Below are 18557 nucleotides of genomic sequence, written 5' to 3' on the forward strand. Positions count from 1 at the left end.
CTAGATACTATCAATATACAAAAATATCTGTCTGTTGTATAAATTGAGAGTTGTAGGTATGTAGGTAAAAAAATTAGTACAGTTTATGTTCGTCTGTGTGATTATATTCGTATATTTTTTTTTTGTTTTTTCGTAAAAAACTGTAGGTACTAATGCCACATTAATTGACACAAAAAATCTCGTAAAATGCAGAAAATCGTTATTTTATTTTAATAGTATTGTAGTATCATAATATGATTTAATAGAAAGCCATGAACACTGATTATTAAAAGTACATTTTACAAGCTGGTTCCCTCTGGTATTCTTTTAGCGCTTGATACACCCGACTCCCAAGATCCCGGTCAATTTGTGTAAATAATTTAACAGCTCTCTCACGCAGCAATGGTGTAGTTGGACCCAGGCTATCTATAAGATTGCTCATAAAGCGTTCCTTCTGCCCGTCAGACATTTTTCGATACCGCTGACGGACTTGCGCTGTATTATTTGGCTTCTTTTCGACAATCTCTATCAATTTCGATCTATTCATATCCGTATATGCTTTTGGTCCATTGAAAGAGTTGGGATAATAATTTGGTGTGTCTTCTCCATTATCACCTACAGGTGGATTTCCGTCTCTATTATAATTGTTGGCTTCGATCGGACTATTAACTTTGATCTTGTTGACATTTACACCTAAACGGTACAATTGAGTGTCTCGATACGCGAAAGTTCGCGCCTCGAAAAGTTTATCTGGAGCTCCGTCTATACCGGGTACCAAATTGCAAGGACAGAACGCCATTTGTTCTACATCTGCAAACTGGTTGACTGGGTTTTTATTTAGAACCAATTTGCCGACTTCTGTGAGAGGATATTTGTCTGTAGGCAGTTCTAATGTCACATCAAATACATCGATGTCACTGTTCAATGCTTGTTCTAAAGTAATTATCTGTAGGGAAAATGTCCAGCTAACCTGCCTTCCACACGCGATTGCTTGGTACAAATCTCTACTGAAATAGTCGGGATCGGTTGCTTCCAGATATCTAGCCTCTTCTGTTGTTATACTGGCTATCCCTGCATCCGGTTGGAAATGTAATCTAGCGAAGTATATATCACCTTCTTTGTTCTGCATCTGGTATGTGTGTATGCTGAATCCAGGCATATGACGATAGCCTCTCGGTATACCATCATCACCGAACATAGTAAAGAACATGTTTAACGCTTCAGGATGGAGCGTTAAAAAGTCCCAAAGCATATTGTTGTCGCGAAGACCGGTCGAGGGATTTCTGTGTTGACAGTGGATAAAAGTAGGGAACAGAATCGGATCCTTGATGGCAAACATGGGAGAATTGAAGCCCAGGAAGTCAAAATTGCCTTCTTGCGTGTAGAACTTCACGGCGAATCCTCTCCCCGCTCGGTTTATATCTGTGCCGCCCCGTTCCACAACAGTAGGCGAGAATCTCACAGCCACTGGGGTTTTCTTGCCGATACCGTTGAGGAAATCTGCTTTCGTGAATTGTGTCAAATTATTTGTGACTTCTAGATACCCAAATGCACCAGAGCCCTTGCCGTGAACGACACGTTCTTGGATTCTCTCCCGTGTGAAGCGAGTCAGGGAATCCATGAAGAAAGGGTTGTACATCAGGTTTTCGTTCAATGTTGAAGTGTCGCGGCTCTCAACTGGTGCGCCACTGCTTGTAGTTAAACGAGTGCATACGCCCTGTAAACAGTAAAAGTATTTGTATAAGTCTATCAATTGATGCCAAAAAAGCTAGAAAATTAAATAGCAATATCAAATAATCCATACTAATATTATAAATGCGAATGTAACTCTGTCTGTCTGTCTGTTACTCAATCACGCCTAAACTACTGAACCAATTTGCATGAAATTTGGTATGGAGATATTTTGATACCCGAGAAAAGACATAGGCTACCTTTTATTGCGAAATATGCACGGGCGAAGCCGGGGCGGACCACTAGTATCCTATATTTGTTTGGTTGGGTATGAGGCAGTCATATCTTCTTGATCGATTACTCCGTAGATTAAAGTATTAAACTATCTAATCGTTACCCACCAAACATAATCATTAGTCTCCGACTCAGATCTTACTCTCATTTTTCATTACTGATTACACCAAAAGGTTATCACAGAATAAAATGAAAAGGATTAATAAAAATTTCGCAAATCCAAAAAGTGCCTACCTACCTCTAGCGAAGCGCGTACCATCTTAGACCACATCTCAGCTTAACATCAGGCGAGATAGTGGTCAAGCAATTCCCTATTCTCAATAAAAAAATCACGCTATACCATGACCGAGACGGGCCGTGCGGGTGCCGGAGCCGGGAAAAAATGAAACAATATATCCATACAAGCCGTGTCCCGTCCGAGCCACGTTCAGTCATGGCGCATGAAACCACTTTATACAAAAAGTATAAAATAATTTTTATCAAGCCCCGGACGGGGCACGGCCTGGTCGCGTCATGGTGTAGCGTAAATCAGCCTTTAAGTACTCACCTCTGTTCTCTTCTTATATAATACAATTTGGTCTCGAATAGGGTCTAGTGTCTCGTAGCCTTGACATGACAGACTAATTATCAGTAGAAGAAAAATTTGTAGTTTTTGATTCATTTTTGGGATTTTCACTAACATTGTGATTAACGGAATGAATAGAATTTGCTATCGCCTTTGTTATTTATATGTTTGAACATTATGGATATGTTACGGGCAACGTGATTAACTGGGTATTATTGATAAGGGCCGGCAATTATTAATAACTCCCCACAGATTGTGGTCCATGTAATAAGTAAGTGTTTGAGATAGCTTGATCTTATCACTTGGACCGGGCAGTATGAAATATGAATGATTGCCTACTTACAGACTATGTGATAAATTGGACTGAATTGTGATCGGTTACTGTGTAGTAAAAATAAACAAGAGCCGAACCTATCCCACCCCAAGAAACTTATCCAAACCAACAACTATGCTATAAAAGCACTTCAGTTCACCTATTTTCATCTGGATCATTCAATTCAAATTTTATAGAATAGAATACTTGCATAGTATAGAATTGTTATAATATTCATGTATATAAATTGTATCAACGGATGGATAAAATGTCTCCTGTAACACTGGAAATTTCCTATTATAAGAGACATTGTTCAAATATCGCAATTAATTGTACGGTTTGTTTTTTACATATATGTAAAAAAAAATGTAAGTTATCACATATTTTTGTTATTTATTTTATTTTAAAAATACTTTATTGCTCTTAGAATTATTACAATATTACTTAGCCTAAGAATACATTAAAACCATTTTATATTGTTGTCAAATAAATAATGTATTTATTTATTGTTTTATTACTTCACCCAAAATAAGATGGGCATTATTCATAATAACCGGGAAAGTGATTAATCATGCTATTTTAATCACATAGGCCAATTGAGTAGACTGTAGGGCATTATGAATACAGACCGGCCATTATTAATAGTGACCGGACTTATTAAATTGCCCGTAACATAATCTAAAGGTGTTTAATTGTTTTATTATTAGGAAATTAATACTAAAAATAGTTTTTAGTATTTCGATGTTATCTCAGCAGTAAATAATGTTGATATCTATATGACTAGATAATTATTAGTCTTAATATTATTTCATAATATTAAGAAATATTATGAAAACAATGAATATGTCAGAGAATGTAAACTTTTTTTTTCTTGCCAAAAATAACAGTAGATTACGTAAAGCGCGTCACACACGGTGAAGATACTATAATATTTTATGTTAAGATTCTCTAATATAAAACGTTATAGTATCTTAAGGTATCCGGTATCAGCGTTCTGACCATCATTTTTCTTTTTGTCATTGCGTACTAAGACCCCTGTAGAACCGCCATCCTGTTACAAATGACCTACAAAATTTCGGGTTATTTGTATTACAGGATGGCGGTTCTACAGGGGTGGCAAAATACGGATTGTATTATGTGCAAGCAAGACGCATAGACGATAGTTCGCCGGTGTCACTTCACATGTCCAGTTTAACTTGAGCCGTAAGAAAATTTTATAAAATAGTACATTTAAACTGAAAACTTACCGATGAAAGGTTATTCCGTCTGTTTTATAATTTGATGTTCTGCTATTTTTACCACACCACCGAATGGAACAGCACGCCATTATGAAACTATTTAATGCAATTTTATTTCTTAATATAATGAGACGTACGCACAGATCTAATACTGGTTTTGTACTGTTTGAGTGACAGCGAGCGCTAATGTTTATAAGTGACAAATCACTTAACAGTTTCGGAGGCGTATGGACCGACATTTCGCCTCTATTGGGGTACATGCTCCCTGTAACCGGGCAAACGGGTCACCGACCGACCACAGCCAGCGGCAGCCACTAGTGGCCAGCGACAGCCACTAAGAGCGGCCGAACACGGGCAGCTCGAGCAGTTGTTAGGTTAGGTTAGGTTAAGTAACGGCTGACCGACGTACACGGACTGTCATGTACGGCAGTGAATGAATCTCTATAGTTCACCGCGCGGTCGCGGCTCAAGCTGTCGGTCTCAACTGCTTGAAGTGGTCCGTGTACGGCCGCCCTAACACATTTTTTCGTCTATTTTGTATAGACGTACCCAGTGTTGTCAACACCGCCGTAATTACGGTAATCAGGAAAGATTTCTTAGGATTATAATTAAATAAAAATTAAAAATAAATAGGATTAAAATTACGGTAGCAAAATACACCGTAATACTATTAAGCTGAAGAGTTTGTTTGTTTGTTTCAACGCGCTAATCTCAGGAACCACTTTTTCGGTGTTAGATTGCCCATAGATTATAGGCTAAATATCATCACGCTAAGACCAATTAGTCCAAGAGCCAGTGAACCCTGGGAGCAACGGTCTCCCTGTATGGTTAGAAATTTGTATACTTACGATTTATGGCATTCGCCAAATCGGCACGGCCGACCATCCTACTAGACCTATCCTACTAATTTTATAAATGCGAAAGTTTGTGAGGATGAAACGGGAACTATGCGAGTATTTCTTTAAGAACGCGGTCGGAAAGCATATTATAATATGTATTACAACATAATTAGTAGGATAGGACTAGTAGGATGATTGAAACTCAGTGTTTAAACTGGAAAAAAGTTAGCGCGGAAAGTATTTTTTTTTTATCTTAAAAAATTTCTCCTTAAATGCTGCATCAGTATTAGTAATTGATCCACTTCTTTACACTACAACATAGTATAAAACAAAGTCGCTTTCTCTGTCCCTATGTCCCTATGTATGATTAAATCTTTAAAACTACGCAACGGATTTCGATGCGGTTAAGCGGTTCTTTAGGACGGTTTTAGTATATTAGGTACTAGGTTTTATGCTGGCGCTACACATTGGCTTCAAAGTTTGAGCAAACATTTGTACAAACTTTGAAGTGAAAACTTTGACGCAAACACGATTACAAAATATATGCCTGCTAGACTTGTTTTCAAATGTTTTACGGCACAGTTATTGCAAAGATGGCTGATAGATCGGAAGACGATTTTGTGGACGCCGTCAATCTGTTTTATTTGAGTGCGTTCAATTTTTGGTTTCATTCTTTACATCAAAATGTTAAATCTCCAAGAAGAAGACGTGAACTCATTACTCCACTCCATTATGACACTCAAAATATACACACACAACTGCTCCGGTCAGCGGCGCGCGCGTTACGCATTGCAACAAGTGTGGCAGGGCGCACAAACTTTGAAGCAACTTGGAAGTTTGATTACTTTGATGTTCGCAGAAAAACCGACTCGACTCGGCAAACTTCAAATATGTGTTCAAACTTTGAACAAATAGGCAAATGTCAGTGCCACACTTCGCGACTTTGTAGGTATTTGCGTATTTGATCACATGTCTAGCGCCTGCATTAGACAAAGCGGGCGAAGGGGCGTGCGGAAAGCTAGTAGTTTATAAATCATTAATTAAAAAAAAATCCAAATGCTGAAAACTTGATTTTCCTATAGAATGAAAAATATTCACTTTTCTAACAACGTTTTATTCCAAAAAAGACTTTCAATAATTAATTGAAAAACTATGTTTGCATAGTAATTATTTTTTGACGTTAGCACTGCAGTTGCACGCTGTGGTTGCATGTAAAGAAAAAAAAAAATTGTGCGTGTACTAGTGCACACACGTAAGAAGTGAAACTTCTTTATGACCTTATTTTTCAAAAAATGATTTACTATATGCAACTTTACAGAAATACGTCAAATCACGCGTGGTAGGGATAAGAAAAAGATGGCGCGTAACGGAAAGATGTCACGCGTAACGAAAAAATGTTACACTAAATTTTTTTCCAACCCCGATAAAGAAGTTTCACTTCAAAAAGGAAATTTAAGATTGTAATTTTCCAGTAGTAAATTAATAAGAGTTTACACGTTAAAAACAAACATAATTTCATACAATTACTACGTTTAATTTGAACTAAAAAGTTCAATAAAATAATCAATCGCTGAAAATTGCATTATTTTATTTAAACTTCCAAGGGCTGATTTTTCAATCCTTGGTTAAAACTTTTTCATCGAATACCGTATTAAACCACCATTTCAAAAATGTATTCTAATTGTCCGTATTTGACAGTTTACAGGTGACATTTTAAAATGTTCGTGTAATAATTTATTGGACGGATAAACTTTAACCCATTGAACCCCAAGCGGCCCGATCGGTCCCAGACACAATAGATTTTCTATTGTGTCTGTGGTTCCGGGGCCTGAGTTATAACCAAGGATTGAAAAATCGGCCCTAAAAAATATTGTATTGGTTTTATCCATCGGAGGAAAAAACAAACAAATATTATTAATATTTGTATAGATTCAGCCCGCGGTTCCGCGTGCGTAGTAGGCACCTAAATATGACGTAAAAGAATATAATCTATCTCTGATTCATATTTAGTTTTATGGCATTCAAAATTTTCCCGTTTATATCTATGATAGCGCTCTTAATTTAACGATAAAAATATATTTTAATCAATTGATGAACTTAAAATATATTTTTTATAATAATTTATCAATTGGATTAAAGTATTAATAATCATTTTATTATCAAATAACGATCAAAACAACACAAATAAGATAACTCGTGCGTTCACTCCCACCACTCGAATAGTTGTTTTGATCGTCATTTAAATAACGGACGTCAGTTGATGGGCGCTCTCCGGCACCCTGCCGGCGGGCTCGCTAAGCGGCGGGAGAAGCACCCTCATTCCTCCCTGCAGCAGCTCTACCACGCGGGCTCGATCGCACTGCAGCAGGACACATCCCGGACTCACTTAGTAGACCCGACGAGCCTTTATCGTTGCAGAGTGTGTGCGGCGGGGGCTGCGCGCATTCAATAGGCAACGCGAGGAGGGCGACAGACTGTTGTGGCTGCAGTCTGTCGTAGTGCTAGGCATGCGCGTAGGGTAGTCCGCGACTACATACGAGTGGATTGCCAATAACAGGCGCGCGAAGGGTACCGTGAGCGTTCCCACCTGAGATCCCGGGATCCCCTCCTTACTTGCGCGGAAGTAGGCCACCGTGAGTACCGTCAGTAGAAGTCTGACATAACCGTGCTGCTGCCCCCGAAGCAGCCGGTATTCATAAAGGTTTAAAAAAAAAGGACACATCCCCGACACAACACCTCTGACCATTAGGTCCTACCCAGTGCCCCTGTAGTTGTAGGCGGCGTTGACACCACTGAAAGGGTCCGTCGCCCCGAACAGTTACCCCGAAGCCTGTGAAGGCCTGCGTGAAAGACCCGACGAGCGAGACGTCAGATAAGCGTGCGGGGCATTCTTGTCTTGACTTTGGTCAAGTAAAGATGTTTAAGAAATTCATACCATTTAACCGGTTAGTTAAAGTTAAAAATTCATTTATGGGTCAGTATACGCTTTTACAATAGAATTCCTGATATTATTATTATTGAGTTTAGTAGTGTTAAATTATTTTTTTTTTTATAAAAAAATGTATTAGTTCAGAGAGACTGTTACAGCATTAAGGAATATACGGAAGATGAAAATCCATGGAGGGTCGTCGCGTAAGAACCACAGGATAATTCTTTCGCATATTAATATACAAGCTTACCGCCCGCGGCTTCGCCCGCTTTGTCTAAAACCTAATAAATTATATACTAAAACCTTTCTCTTGAATCACTCTATCTATTAAAAAAAACCGTCCGTCCGTAGTTTTAAAGATTTAAATAAGAAAGAATTAAATTTGTATGCTCAAAGGGACATAGGGACAGAGAAAGCGACTTTGTTTTATACTATGTAGGGATAATAGATTTTATCACGAAATAACAATATGCTACTATAGAGGAGCAACAACTAATAACCATCCATCCAACGTTCCATCCAAACATACATATACAACATACATACAGATATGACATTACAATCTTGTACAGAAACATCCAACACGCACAACGCTCGACGCAATGCATGATTGATGAGTCAGATTGAAAATTAATATTATCGGACATTGCAAATATATTTTTATTTTTTATCAATTACGTATATTCTATAAGAGTTGTTTATTGTCATTCAATTCAATTGACTTTGAAATCGGGAGATTTGATAATGTCATAATGTGGTCATAATCCATACTTTATTGTTAACTAGCGGTCCGCCCCGGCTTCGCCCGTGGTACATATTCACGTTTTCTCTACATAAGAACCATCCTCGAACTTCAAGGAATATTATAAAAAAAGAATTAACGAAATCGGTTGAGCCGTTCTCAAGTTATGCGCTTACAAACACATTTTGGGATTCATTTTTATATTATAAGAAGATATGCATGAAATTTGGTATAGAGATATTTTGATACCCGAGAAAGGACATAGGCTACTTTTACCGCTTGAAATCGGATAGGTTTTTTTCCCGGAAATCCCACGGGAACGGGAACTATGCGGGTTTTTCTTTGACTGCGCGGGCGAAGCTGCGGGTGGACAGCTAGTTAATTATAATAATCAATGTTAAAATAGATTACACTAAAAGCATACACAATAATATAATAACAGTCTACTCTAAAGGTTTTGTGCTAGTAAGTACAGCCGTACACGGACCGCTTCAAGCAGTTGAGAGCGGTCACCGGCTTGAAGCCGCGACTGCGGGGTGAACTATAGGGCGGCCGTACACGGACCGCTTCAAGCAGTTGAGACCGACCGCTTGAAGCCGCGACCGCGCGGTGAACTATAGGCATTCATTCACCGCCGTACACGTGACGGCTCGAGCCGTCGCGACCGCTTCAAGCCGTCAACTGCATGACGAAATTCCACCGTGCCGTTGACGGCTTGCGAGCGGTCGTGAGGCATACACTGACTGCTCGAGCCGTTCACTGCGCTAGAGCCGTCGACGGCTCGCTCCTCCCCTGAAAATCAATGACTTGACTAGTCAAAAAAATCAACCGCTCGAGCGGTTGATAGCGACGGCTCGAGCGGTCAACAACCGACGGCTCGAGCAGTAGACGCCGACCGCTCGAGCCGTCCGTGTACGGCGCTCAGCCGTTAACTGCTCGAGCGGTCCGTGTACGGCCGCCCATAGACATTCATTCACTGCCGTACACATGACTGCTCTAGCTCGAGCATTCTACGACCGACAGCTCGAGCAGCCCGTGTACGTCGCTCAGCCGTTAACTGCTCGTGCTGCCCGTGTACGGCCGCTCTTAAAGTAGTAAATTTTTGAAGTATTGAAATTGGTTAGATTTTAATGAATTTTCACTGTTATCTAAGATACTAGGTGTAAGTCAATAAAAATAACAGTACAATCCGATTACTTGTTTCAAAGAAATGTGTGGACAAACATAAACATTAAATAAATACACCAATTATTTACTATGGCCAAGTCGTACTATTTATTAAAAACGTTAAAGATTTTTAACATTGATAGTATAATAATTAACGGAATAACTTATTAAGAGTTAAGACTGAAGGTCCCTTAAATAGGGACAAAATAAGTTAACCGACTTGGTATTATAATTATGGATCTCATACAAATTACAATTGCCAAATTGTTTATTAGATAAAAAAACTATACTTCATGCAATCACGTGAATTAAATGAGGTTACAATAAATTACATCCTATCATGGTAATTTACAAATTAAATGGCATTATATTATAAATGTTATCAACCCCATTTTGAATATTACACCGGCGTCTAATGAAAATGTACTAAAACTTCAGCAAGTACAGATACTTATTTAAATATATAAAAAAATGTATGTTTGTTAAACTGTTGTTCAAACTATTAAAGGAAATTATAACAAAAGTATTAAATAGTTATTGTTTATGCCCGTGTCTGTCTGAATGAATTCCTCCTATTTTTTTCGTAAATATTGGATAGATTTTAATTACTGAAGTAAAATAATTAATGATACAATGATTGACAGAAAAAAATCTTGTAAAATGCAGAAAATCGTCACATTTTATTTGAATAGTAGACAGTAGTAACATATTTTCATTTACTAGAAGGCTATGAATACTATTTGTTAAAAGTTTATATTACAAGCTGGTTCCCTCTGATATTCTTTTAACGCTTGATACACCCGACTCCCAAGATCCCGGTCAATTTCTGTAAATATTTTAACAGCTCTCTCACGCAGCAATGGTAAAGTTGGACCCAGGCTATCTATAAGATTGCTCATAAAGCGTTCCTTCTCCCCGTCAGACATTTTTCGATACTGCTGACCGGCTTGTGCTGTATTATTTGGTTCCTTCTGGACAATATCTATCAATTTCGATCTATTCATATCCGAATATGCTTTCGGTCCATTGAAAGAGTTTGGATAATAATTTGGAGTGTCTTCTCCGTTATCACCTACAGGTCGTTTTCCGTCTCTATTATAAGTGTTGGCTTCGATCGGACGATTAACTTTAATCTTGTTGACGTTTACATCTAAACGGTACATATGAGTGTCTCGATAGACGAAGGTTCGCGCTTGGAAAAGTTTATCTGGAGCTCCGTCTATACCGGGTACCAAATTGCACGGGCAGAACGCCAGTTGTTCTACTTCTGCGAACTGGTTGAGTGGGTTTTTATTTAGAACCAATTTGCCTACTTCTGTGAGAGGATATTCGTCTGTAGGCAGTTCTAATGTCACATCAAATACATCGATGTCACTGTTCAATGCTTGTTCTAAAGTCAGTATCTGTAGGAAAAATGTCCAGCTCACCTGCTTTCCACACGCAATCGCTTCGTACAGATCTCTACTGAAATAGTCGGGATCGGTGGCATCCAAATATCTAGCCTCTTCTGTTGTTATACTAGCTTTTCCTGCATCCGGCTGGAAATGTAATCTAGCGAAGTATATATCACCTTCTTTGTTCTGCATCTGGTATGTGTGTATGCTGAATCCAGGCATATGACGATAGCCTCTCGGTATACCATCATCACCGAACACAGTAATGAACATGTTTAACGCTTCAGGATTGAGCGTTAAGAAGTCCCAAAGCATGTTGTTGTCGCGTATACCGGTCGAGGGGTTTCTCCGTTGACTGTGGATAAAAGCAGGGAACAGAATTGGGTCCTTCATGACAAACATGGGAGTACTGAAGCCCAGGAAGTCAAAATTACCTTCCTGCGTGTAGAACTTCACAGCGAATCCCCTCGCCGCTCGGAACATATCTGAGCCGCCCCGCTCCACAACAGTTGGCGAGAATCTCACGGCCACTGGGGTTTTCTTGCCGATGCCGTTGAGGAAATCTGCCTTTGTGAATTGTGATATATTGTTTGTGACTTCTAGGTACCCCGTTGCACCAGTGCCCTTACCGTGAACGACACGTTCTTGTATTCTCTCCCGTGTTAAGCGAGTCAGGGAATCCATGAAGAAACTGTTGTACATCAGGTTTTCGTTCAATGTGGAAGTGTCGCGGCTCTCAACTGGTGCGCCATTGCTTGTGGTTAAACGAGTGCACACGCCCTGTAAATATTAAAATTGTTTGTTTATAAGTTTATCAATCTATGCAAAGTAGTTTGAAGGGTTAAGAGGAAACTGGAAAGGGAAAAAATAAATACGTTTGTTCATTATATGAGTAGTTTAAAAATAATGGTAATGTTTTCAATAGGTAATATTTATATTTGCATATATCTCATCTTTTTTATTTAAAAGCAAATGTGTTTTGTAAGAACTGATAAAAAACGTTTAAGTTGATGCTAAAAAAGCTGGTAATTAAAACTTCTTTGGCAAAATTCAAAGATACCAAAATCGTCACCGTACGGCGTGACGGTATTGCCAAGATGCGACCTTGAAATTTTACTCTCAACCCGCCTAAAGAAGTTTCACTTCAAATAAATACTAATAATAATTATTAAATACTAGCTTTCCACCCGCATATTCGCCCGCGCAGTCAAAGAAATACCCGTATAGTTCCCGTTCCCGTGGGATTTCCGGGATAAAACCTATCCTATTTCTCGGGTTAAAAAGTAGCCTTTATCCTTTCTCGGGTATCAAAATATCTCTATACCAAATTTCATGCAAATTGGTTCAGTAGTTAAGGCTTGATTGAGTAACAGACAGACAGACAGAGTTACTTTCGCATTTATAATATTAAGTATCTAAGTATGGATAAGTACTCACCTCAGTTCTCTTCTTATATAATAAAATTTGATCTCGAACAGGGTCTAATGTCTCTTCGCATTGACATGACACACTAATTAGCAGTGCAATAAAAATTTGTATCTTTTTAATTTTTTTTAGAATTTGCACCAACATTGTGAACAAGGGAATGAATAGAATTTGCTATCGCCTTCGTCATTTATATATGTTTGCACATTACATATATATACAGGTGTTCAAATATATTATTTAGTTTTCAGGAAATTAGTACTAAAAATAGTAATTTATTTTTAAGCTATTGCATAGCTTCTATCGCGGGCCTTGAGCGCGGGGACCGAATCGAGAAATTCCGTAACGAAAAAACCTCACGCTCCCCACTCCGACAGGCGGAGGTGTGGCTTGAAGGCATAGCATGCAATAGCTTTACCGCGGCAGTCCCCGAGTGCCACACGTCTTTAATATTATAACTTCTAAATAACATAAAATTCTTATCTAATTCTAAATTCTTATCTTATATTAAGTACATAATAAGCTTGTTACCTTAGGTAAGCTTGCTAATACATACATAATCTAAGGTTGTTACTACCCAGTACAGTAATACGGAATACCCATTCAGGTAAGTTGAAAAAAATAAAATAAAAATAGAACACTCTATGTTTTAACTTTTCGATATTATTAATAGTTATACCTACGTATATGTATTCATTTAGTGCCTCCGTTTGATAAAAATGTAATATTATAATATGTTTCCACTGTTATCATCCGAGACAACTTTTTGAGGTTAGTACAGTTTCTCGTGTAGACAAAAATTAAATTTTAAATTGTTCCACTAAGATGCCTGTAGTAAAATATCGGTCAATTAAGGAAAGCTGGCATGTTCACAGTACTCACACTAATGCAATTTCACTTACAGTATGTTCAAAAATTAATGCGACTCTAGTTTCATTTTAGACTTGAATTGTAAAATGGGTGCGTTGTAGATAAATATATGCAAATATAATTATGAAAGCTCTCATAATTTACCTGTAAAATTATAATTTAAAAGTAAATCAATTGATGAACTTAATTATTTATTCTAAAAATAATCAATTTATATAAAGGCATAAAGAATAGGTATTGTGTTTTATTCTGGATAATCGCTCGTCTTTTAATTCTATTAAATATGCTTAGGATATGTCACAACTAAGCGCTCTAAAAGATTTTCCGCAAAATTTAATTACGGATCAACAACTTTACGAACACTTCCAAAGAACACATACCGCAATAAGACATTGGTATTCAATTTTAAGTAAGAACAACCGATATCGTTTGTAAATTAATGTAAATGGTGATAACTCTGATTATTAATTAGTAATTTGATTTTTGAAAAAAAATGCCGATTTTAGTCAAAATTTATATTTTTCTAACAAGATCCTTATCATCCAAATTTCCACCTTGGTGAGAAAAATTGACATTTCTAATGAAAATGAACAAAACATTAAATGATTTTATTAAATACTGTAAAATAGTCTATAATTCTTCCATTTACTGTACTTATCACAAAATTCTTCATAGATTTTTAGATATTCGTACTACACCAATAACATCACCCTGTATTTATAAACAATTGCAAAATATGACACATACATAGGCCGGGAGATACTGACACAAAATTTCGGGTCATTTGTAACAGAATGGCGGTTCTACAGAGGTCTTATTACGCAATGACAAAAAGAAAAATGATGGTCAGAACGCTGGTACCGGCGGACTAGTCGCGTGGGCGTAAGTCACACTCGTCGGATAAGTAAGACCCCTCTAGACCGCCATCCTGTTACAAATGACCCGAAATTTTGTGTCAGTATCTCCCGGCCTAACATGTGCAATGTGTAAATGTGTTGACGTTCCAGCTCTTCTTAATATACTTATAATTAGAGTTTATCCGTTAAAAACAAACATAATAACATACCTACAATTTCTACATCTCGTAGAGTGCGTGTAATTTGATCTAAAAAGTTCCCATGATAAAATAATCAATCGCTGAAAATCGTATAAACCTCTACAAAAATCTTTGTTTTAATTAGGGATGTAACGATACCGTTACGGATATATCGGTAGCGCCGATTATAAAACAACCGATATCGAAATCAAACATTTCATAAAGCGCGCCAAATGAACGAGGTGGGCGTCCGCCCGCGCCCGGACACTTTGTTTTCTGAATAAAAATCTAACAATAGTAAATATTCATTACTGACTATGTAATAATTTAACTGACTTTGTAAAATAAAATAAAATAAAATAAAAATTCTTTATTGACAAAAGATAATACGAAAATAATGTTTTCTTTGTTTTTTGAGTTGGCATTTTTATTAAAAAAATACGATTTACAGTCAAGTCATTGTTGGTGTAGGTATATTATGCATAATAAGTGCACAATTTATTATTTGTTTACCAAGCCATCGGTATCAGTATCGCCGATTATATACAATACGGTATCGGTATCGTATCGGTAAAATCATCTATCGTTTCATCACTAGTTTTAATCATCGTAAGATAAAACAAACAAATATAAATATTTTTATCAAACTCAGCCCGCGGTTCCGCGTGCGTCGTAGGTATATAACGTAAAAGCTATATGAATATAATCTATCTGATTGATATTTAGTGTTATGGCATTCAAAATTTTCCCATTTAAATCTATGATAGCGTTCTTAATTTAACGATAAAAATATATTTTAAAAATAAATCAATTGATGAACTTATACCAATTTTTATAATAATTTATCAATCAATCAATTTAATTATCAAATAATGATCAAAATAACACAAATAAGATAACTCGTGCGCTCACTCCCACCACTCGAATAGTTGTTTTGATCGTCAAGACGTCGGTAATCGGTATACGCTTTTACAACAGAGTTTAGTAGTGCTAAATTTTAAACTTTTATAAAAAATGTATTAGTTAGCAGCGTGCAGCGTAAGAACCACAAGACAGTTCTATGGCATATTATGATATTATATTATTCAGTCACATAATATTATGTAAATAAATTGTAATTTTGTAATGATTTTAAAAGAGCAACTATGGAGTTTCTTGCCAGTTCTTCTCCATAGCTACTGCTTTCCGAATCGGTGTTAAATGTACTCACAGATACTTATGTTTCTAGAAGAAGTCTAATTTAATAAATAATTGTTTGAGTTTGAGTTTGAATTATCTCTAACATGTATGCTAAATTTTATTAGGATCTGATTAGCCGTTTTTCTTAAGGAGCAAAAACTAATAGGTAACCATCCATCCCACATTCCATCCAAACATACATTCATACAGATATGACATTACAATCTTGTACATCCAACATCCAACTCGCACTTTGCCGTATTTCCATCCAACGCTACTTACCTATCAGTTTTAATTACGTCAGCTCAGTTAGAGCAATTCAACTTGGCTTTTTCCTCGTTCTATCTATACATTGCTTCTTTAATGGGCAAAGTGCAATTCTGTGTACGTTGTAATTGAGCAATGCATTGTATGTATGTGTTTGTACCGTTTTTTAAAGGTTGCATTTTATTGATCGATAAGGTGATGTTACGTTGAAGTATTTGCTTGTAGTTTTGAGATGTGATATTATACATAATATAGAAAGATTCGTTTTTTTTTTGAGTGACCGGTTAGCTAGGTGCAAACCAGAGGTCGTTCGATTCCCACCCGGGGCAAATATTGGTGTGATTAACATAGATGTTTGCTCTGCGTATGGGTGTTAGTTATCTATACAATATAAGTACACTAGCTTTCCACCCGCAGCCTCGCCCGCGCAGTCAAAGAAACACCCGCATAGCTCCCGTTCCCGCGGGATTTCCGGGAAAAAACCTATCCTATTTCCCGGGGTAAAAAGTAAATAAATGTCCTTTCTCGGGTATCAAAATTCAAAATATCTCTATACCAAATTTCATGTAAATTGGTTCAGTAGTTAAGGCGTGATTGAGTAACAGACAGACAGACAGAGTTATTTTCGCATTTATAATATTAGTAATTAGTATGGATTTATTTAAAATTATATACGTATGTTTATCAGCCATCTGGTTTCCATAACACAAACGAAAGCTTAGTATGGGATCAGATCGTGCCGTGTGTGAAAAATGTCCTGAAATATTTATTTATTTTTGTATGTATTCACGTAAATAAAGTAGTGCATAGATGGTAACGCAAGCATAACATGCGTTTATATCTGTGGTTTACCTACATACATTGTCATGCTGCATGAGCGTCTCAAAAATCAAACGAATTTATTCTATTTTTTCGGTTTTATGAGTCTAATTTGTCAGGATCACAAGTGGCCGAGTGGTCAGAACTCAGACGTCGCGTCGCCCCGGTCAGACAGGAGACGCGGGTTCGAATCCCGCCTCGTTATCGAATTTTTTCTATTATTTAAAAAAATATATTTATAAAGCATTTGAAATTTGAATGCTATAAAACTAAAAATATCAAATTCACCCTGTACCTATAACGTTATTTCGTTTTGTCCTAACTGATCGATTGTTCATGTAATGAGAACTTTTCACTCGATTAATACAATTTTATTTAATTACATACTAGCTACGCCCCGTGGTCTCACTCGCATTGCTCCGATCTTGTTGGTCTTAATGTGATGATATATGTATAACCACAGACTAATAATAATATACTACGTATACAAGCATAACCTATAACCTTCCTCGATATGTGGGGCTATCCAACACCGAAAGAATTTTTCAAATCGGACCAGTAATTCTAGAGATTAGCGCGTTCAAACAAACTCTTCAGCTTTATAATATTAGTATATATTAACACATATGAATTGTCCACAGTCTGTCTGTACATCTTCGTTCACACACAAACACAAGGACACATGTGTGTGATATCTGCCAAAGAAGATTTTTAAGACGATCCACGATGAAAAATCATATGAAATTCGTGCATAGGAAAGGTGATATATCGTGCGATAAATGTATGGAAAGGTATGTACCTACTTGTAATTACTTTTTGTTTCAAAATAACAGCATAAAATATAAAATAGGTTAGGTAGGTATTAAAGTAACATAATCGCCGACATTAAATTTTTTTAGACAAACAACAAAGGCAACTGATGCCTTTTTGTGATATTGTTCTTTTTTTTCTGCTTTGTCCATTCATGTTAGTACAATGAAGTGTAATAAATAAATAAATAAAAGGTAAGTAAGTATAAAGAAAAACTTTCATTTTAAAGATAATATGAAGAAAAATAAAATGAAATAGGTACCTAATAAAAAATATTATTCTATACAAGTCTACGGATCGCATCCGGTGATTCTAGTCTACGACAAGTCTACGACATACGGTACAGAAACGTGGTCTCTAACCCTGGGCCTTGTGCACAAACTCAGGCCTTGTGCACAAACTCAGCGTCGCTCAACGTGCTATGGCTTTCCATAATGCCTAAAGGCTATGCTCGGAGTTTCCCTACGAGATCGAATCAGAAATGAGGAGATCCGTAGGAGAACCGGTGTCACCGACATAGCTCGCCGGATTAGCACGCTGAAGTGGCAATGGGCTGGGCACATAGCCCGCAGAACCGATGGCCGTTGGGGCAGAAAGGTTCTCGAATGGAGACCACGTACTGGACGATGAAGCGTGGGACGACCTCCCACAAGATGGACAGACGACCTGGTCCGAGTGGCAGGGAGCCGCTGGATGCAGGCCGTCGGTGACCGGTCGTTGTGGAAAACCCTGAGGGAGGCCTTTGTCCAGCAGTGGACGTCCCACGGCTGAAACGACGACGACTACGACGACGACGACAAGTCTACGCAGTATGTTTTTAAGACAGTACCTAAATCTTTTAAATTTTCAAATTTGTCTTTTACCAGGTTCAAAGCGCGGTCCGAACTCGCGAGGCACAAATGTTGATATTTGAAATGTTCAAGTTAGAGGTAAGTGAAGTTATGTATATATATTTTAACTAGCTTATCGTCCGCTTCGCCCGCTTTATCTAAAACCTAATAAATTATATACTAAAACCTT

General features: G+C 37.3%; 2 protein-coding genes across 2 annotated transcripts; both read right to left on the reverse strand.

Annotated features, from left to right (window-relative positions):
• Positions 1 to 184: 184 nt before the first annotated feature.
• LOC123703722 (catalase-like) lies at positions 185 to 2691 on the reverse strand. The gene is made up of 2 exons (XM_045651817.1): positions 2492 to 2691; positions 185 to 1696 (listed from the first exon to the last, which is right to left on the reverse strand). The coding sequence occupies exons 1-2, from the start codon at positions 2624 to 2626 to the stop codon at positions 266 to 268; spliced, it is 1566 nt and encodes a 521-aa protein (XP_045507773.1). The 5' UTR covers positions 2627 to 2691; the 3' UTR covers positions 185 to 265.
• Positions 2692 to 10454: 7763 nt separating this feature from the next.
• Positions 10455 to 12703, reverse strand: LOC123703684 (catalase-like). The gene is made up of 2 exons (XM_045651764.1): positions 12569 to 12703; positions 10455 to 11911 (listed from the first exon to the last, which is right to left on the reverse strand). The coding sequence occupies exons 1-2, from the start codon at positions 12701 to 12703 to the stop codon at positions 10481 to 10483; spliced, it is 1566 nt and encodes a 521-aa protein (XP_045507720.1). The 3' UTR covers positions 10455 to 10480.
• Between the last annotated feature and the right edge of the window lie 5854 nt (positions 12704 to 18557).

This window comes from Colias croceus, chromosome 27, assembly GCF_905220415.1.
Source record: "Colias croceus chromosome 27, ilColCroc2.1".
Lineage (NCBI taxonomy): Eukaryota > Metazoa > Arthropoda > Insecta > Lepidoptera > Pieridae > Colias > Colias croceus.

What these genes read in the sequence shown, in the direction of transcription:
- LOC123703684 (XM_045651764.1), bottom strand. Translation starts at nt 12,703, where the DNA reads ATGTTGGTGCAAATTCTAAAAAAAATTAAAAAGATACAAATTTTTATT. An exon ending in TATATAAGAAGAGAACTGAG is followed by an intron (nt 11,912 to 12,568) that starts GTGAGTACTTAT and finishes TAATATTTACAG; the next exon opens with GGCGTGTGCACTCGTTTAAC.
- LOC123703722 (XM_045651817.1), bottom strand. Translation starts at nt 2,626, where the DNA reads ATGTTAGTGAAAATCCCAAAAATGAATCAAAAACTACAAATTTTTCTT. An exon ending in TATATAAGAAGAGAACAGAG is followed by an intron (nt 1,697 to 2,491) that starts GTGAGTACTTAA and finishes TACTGTTTACAG; the next exon opens with GGCGTATGCACTCGTTTAAC.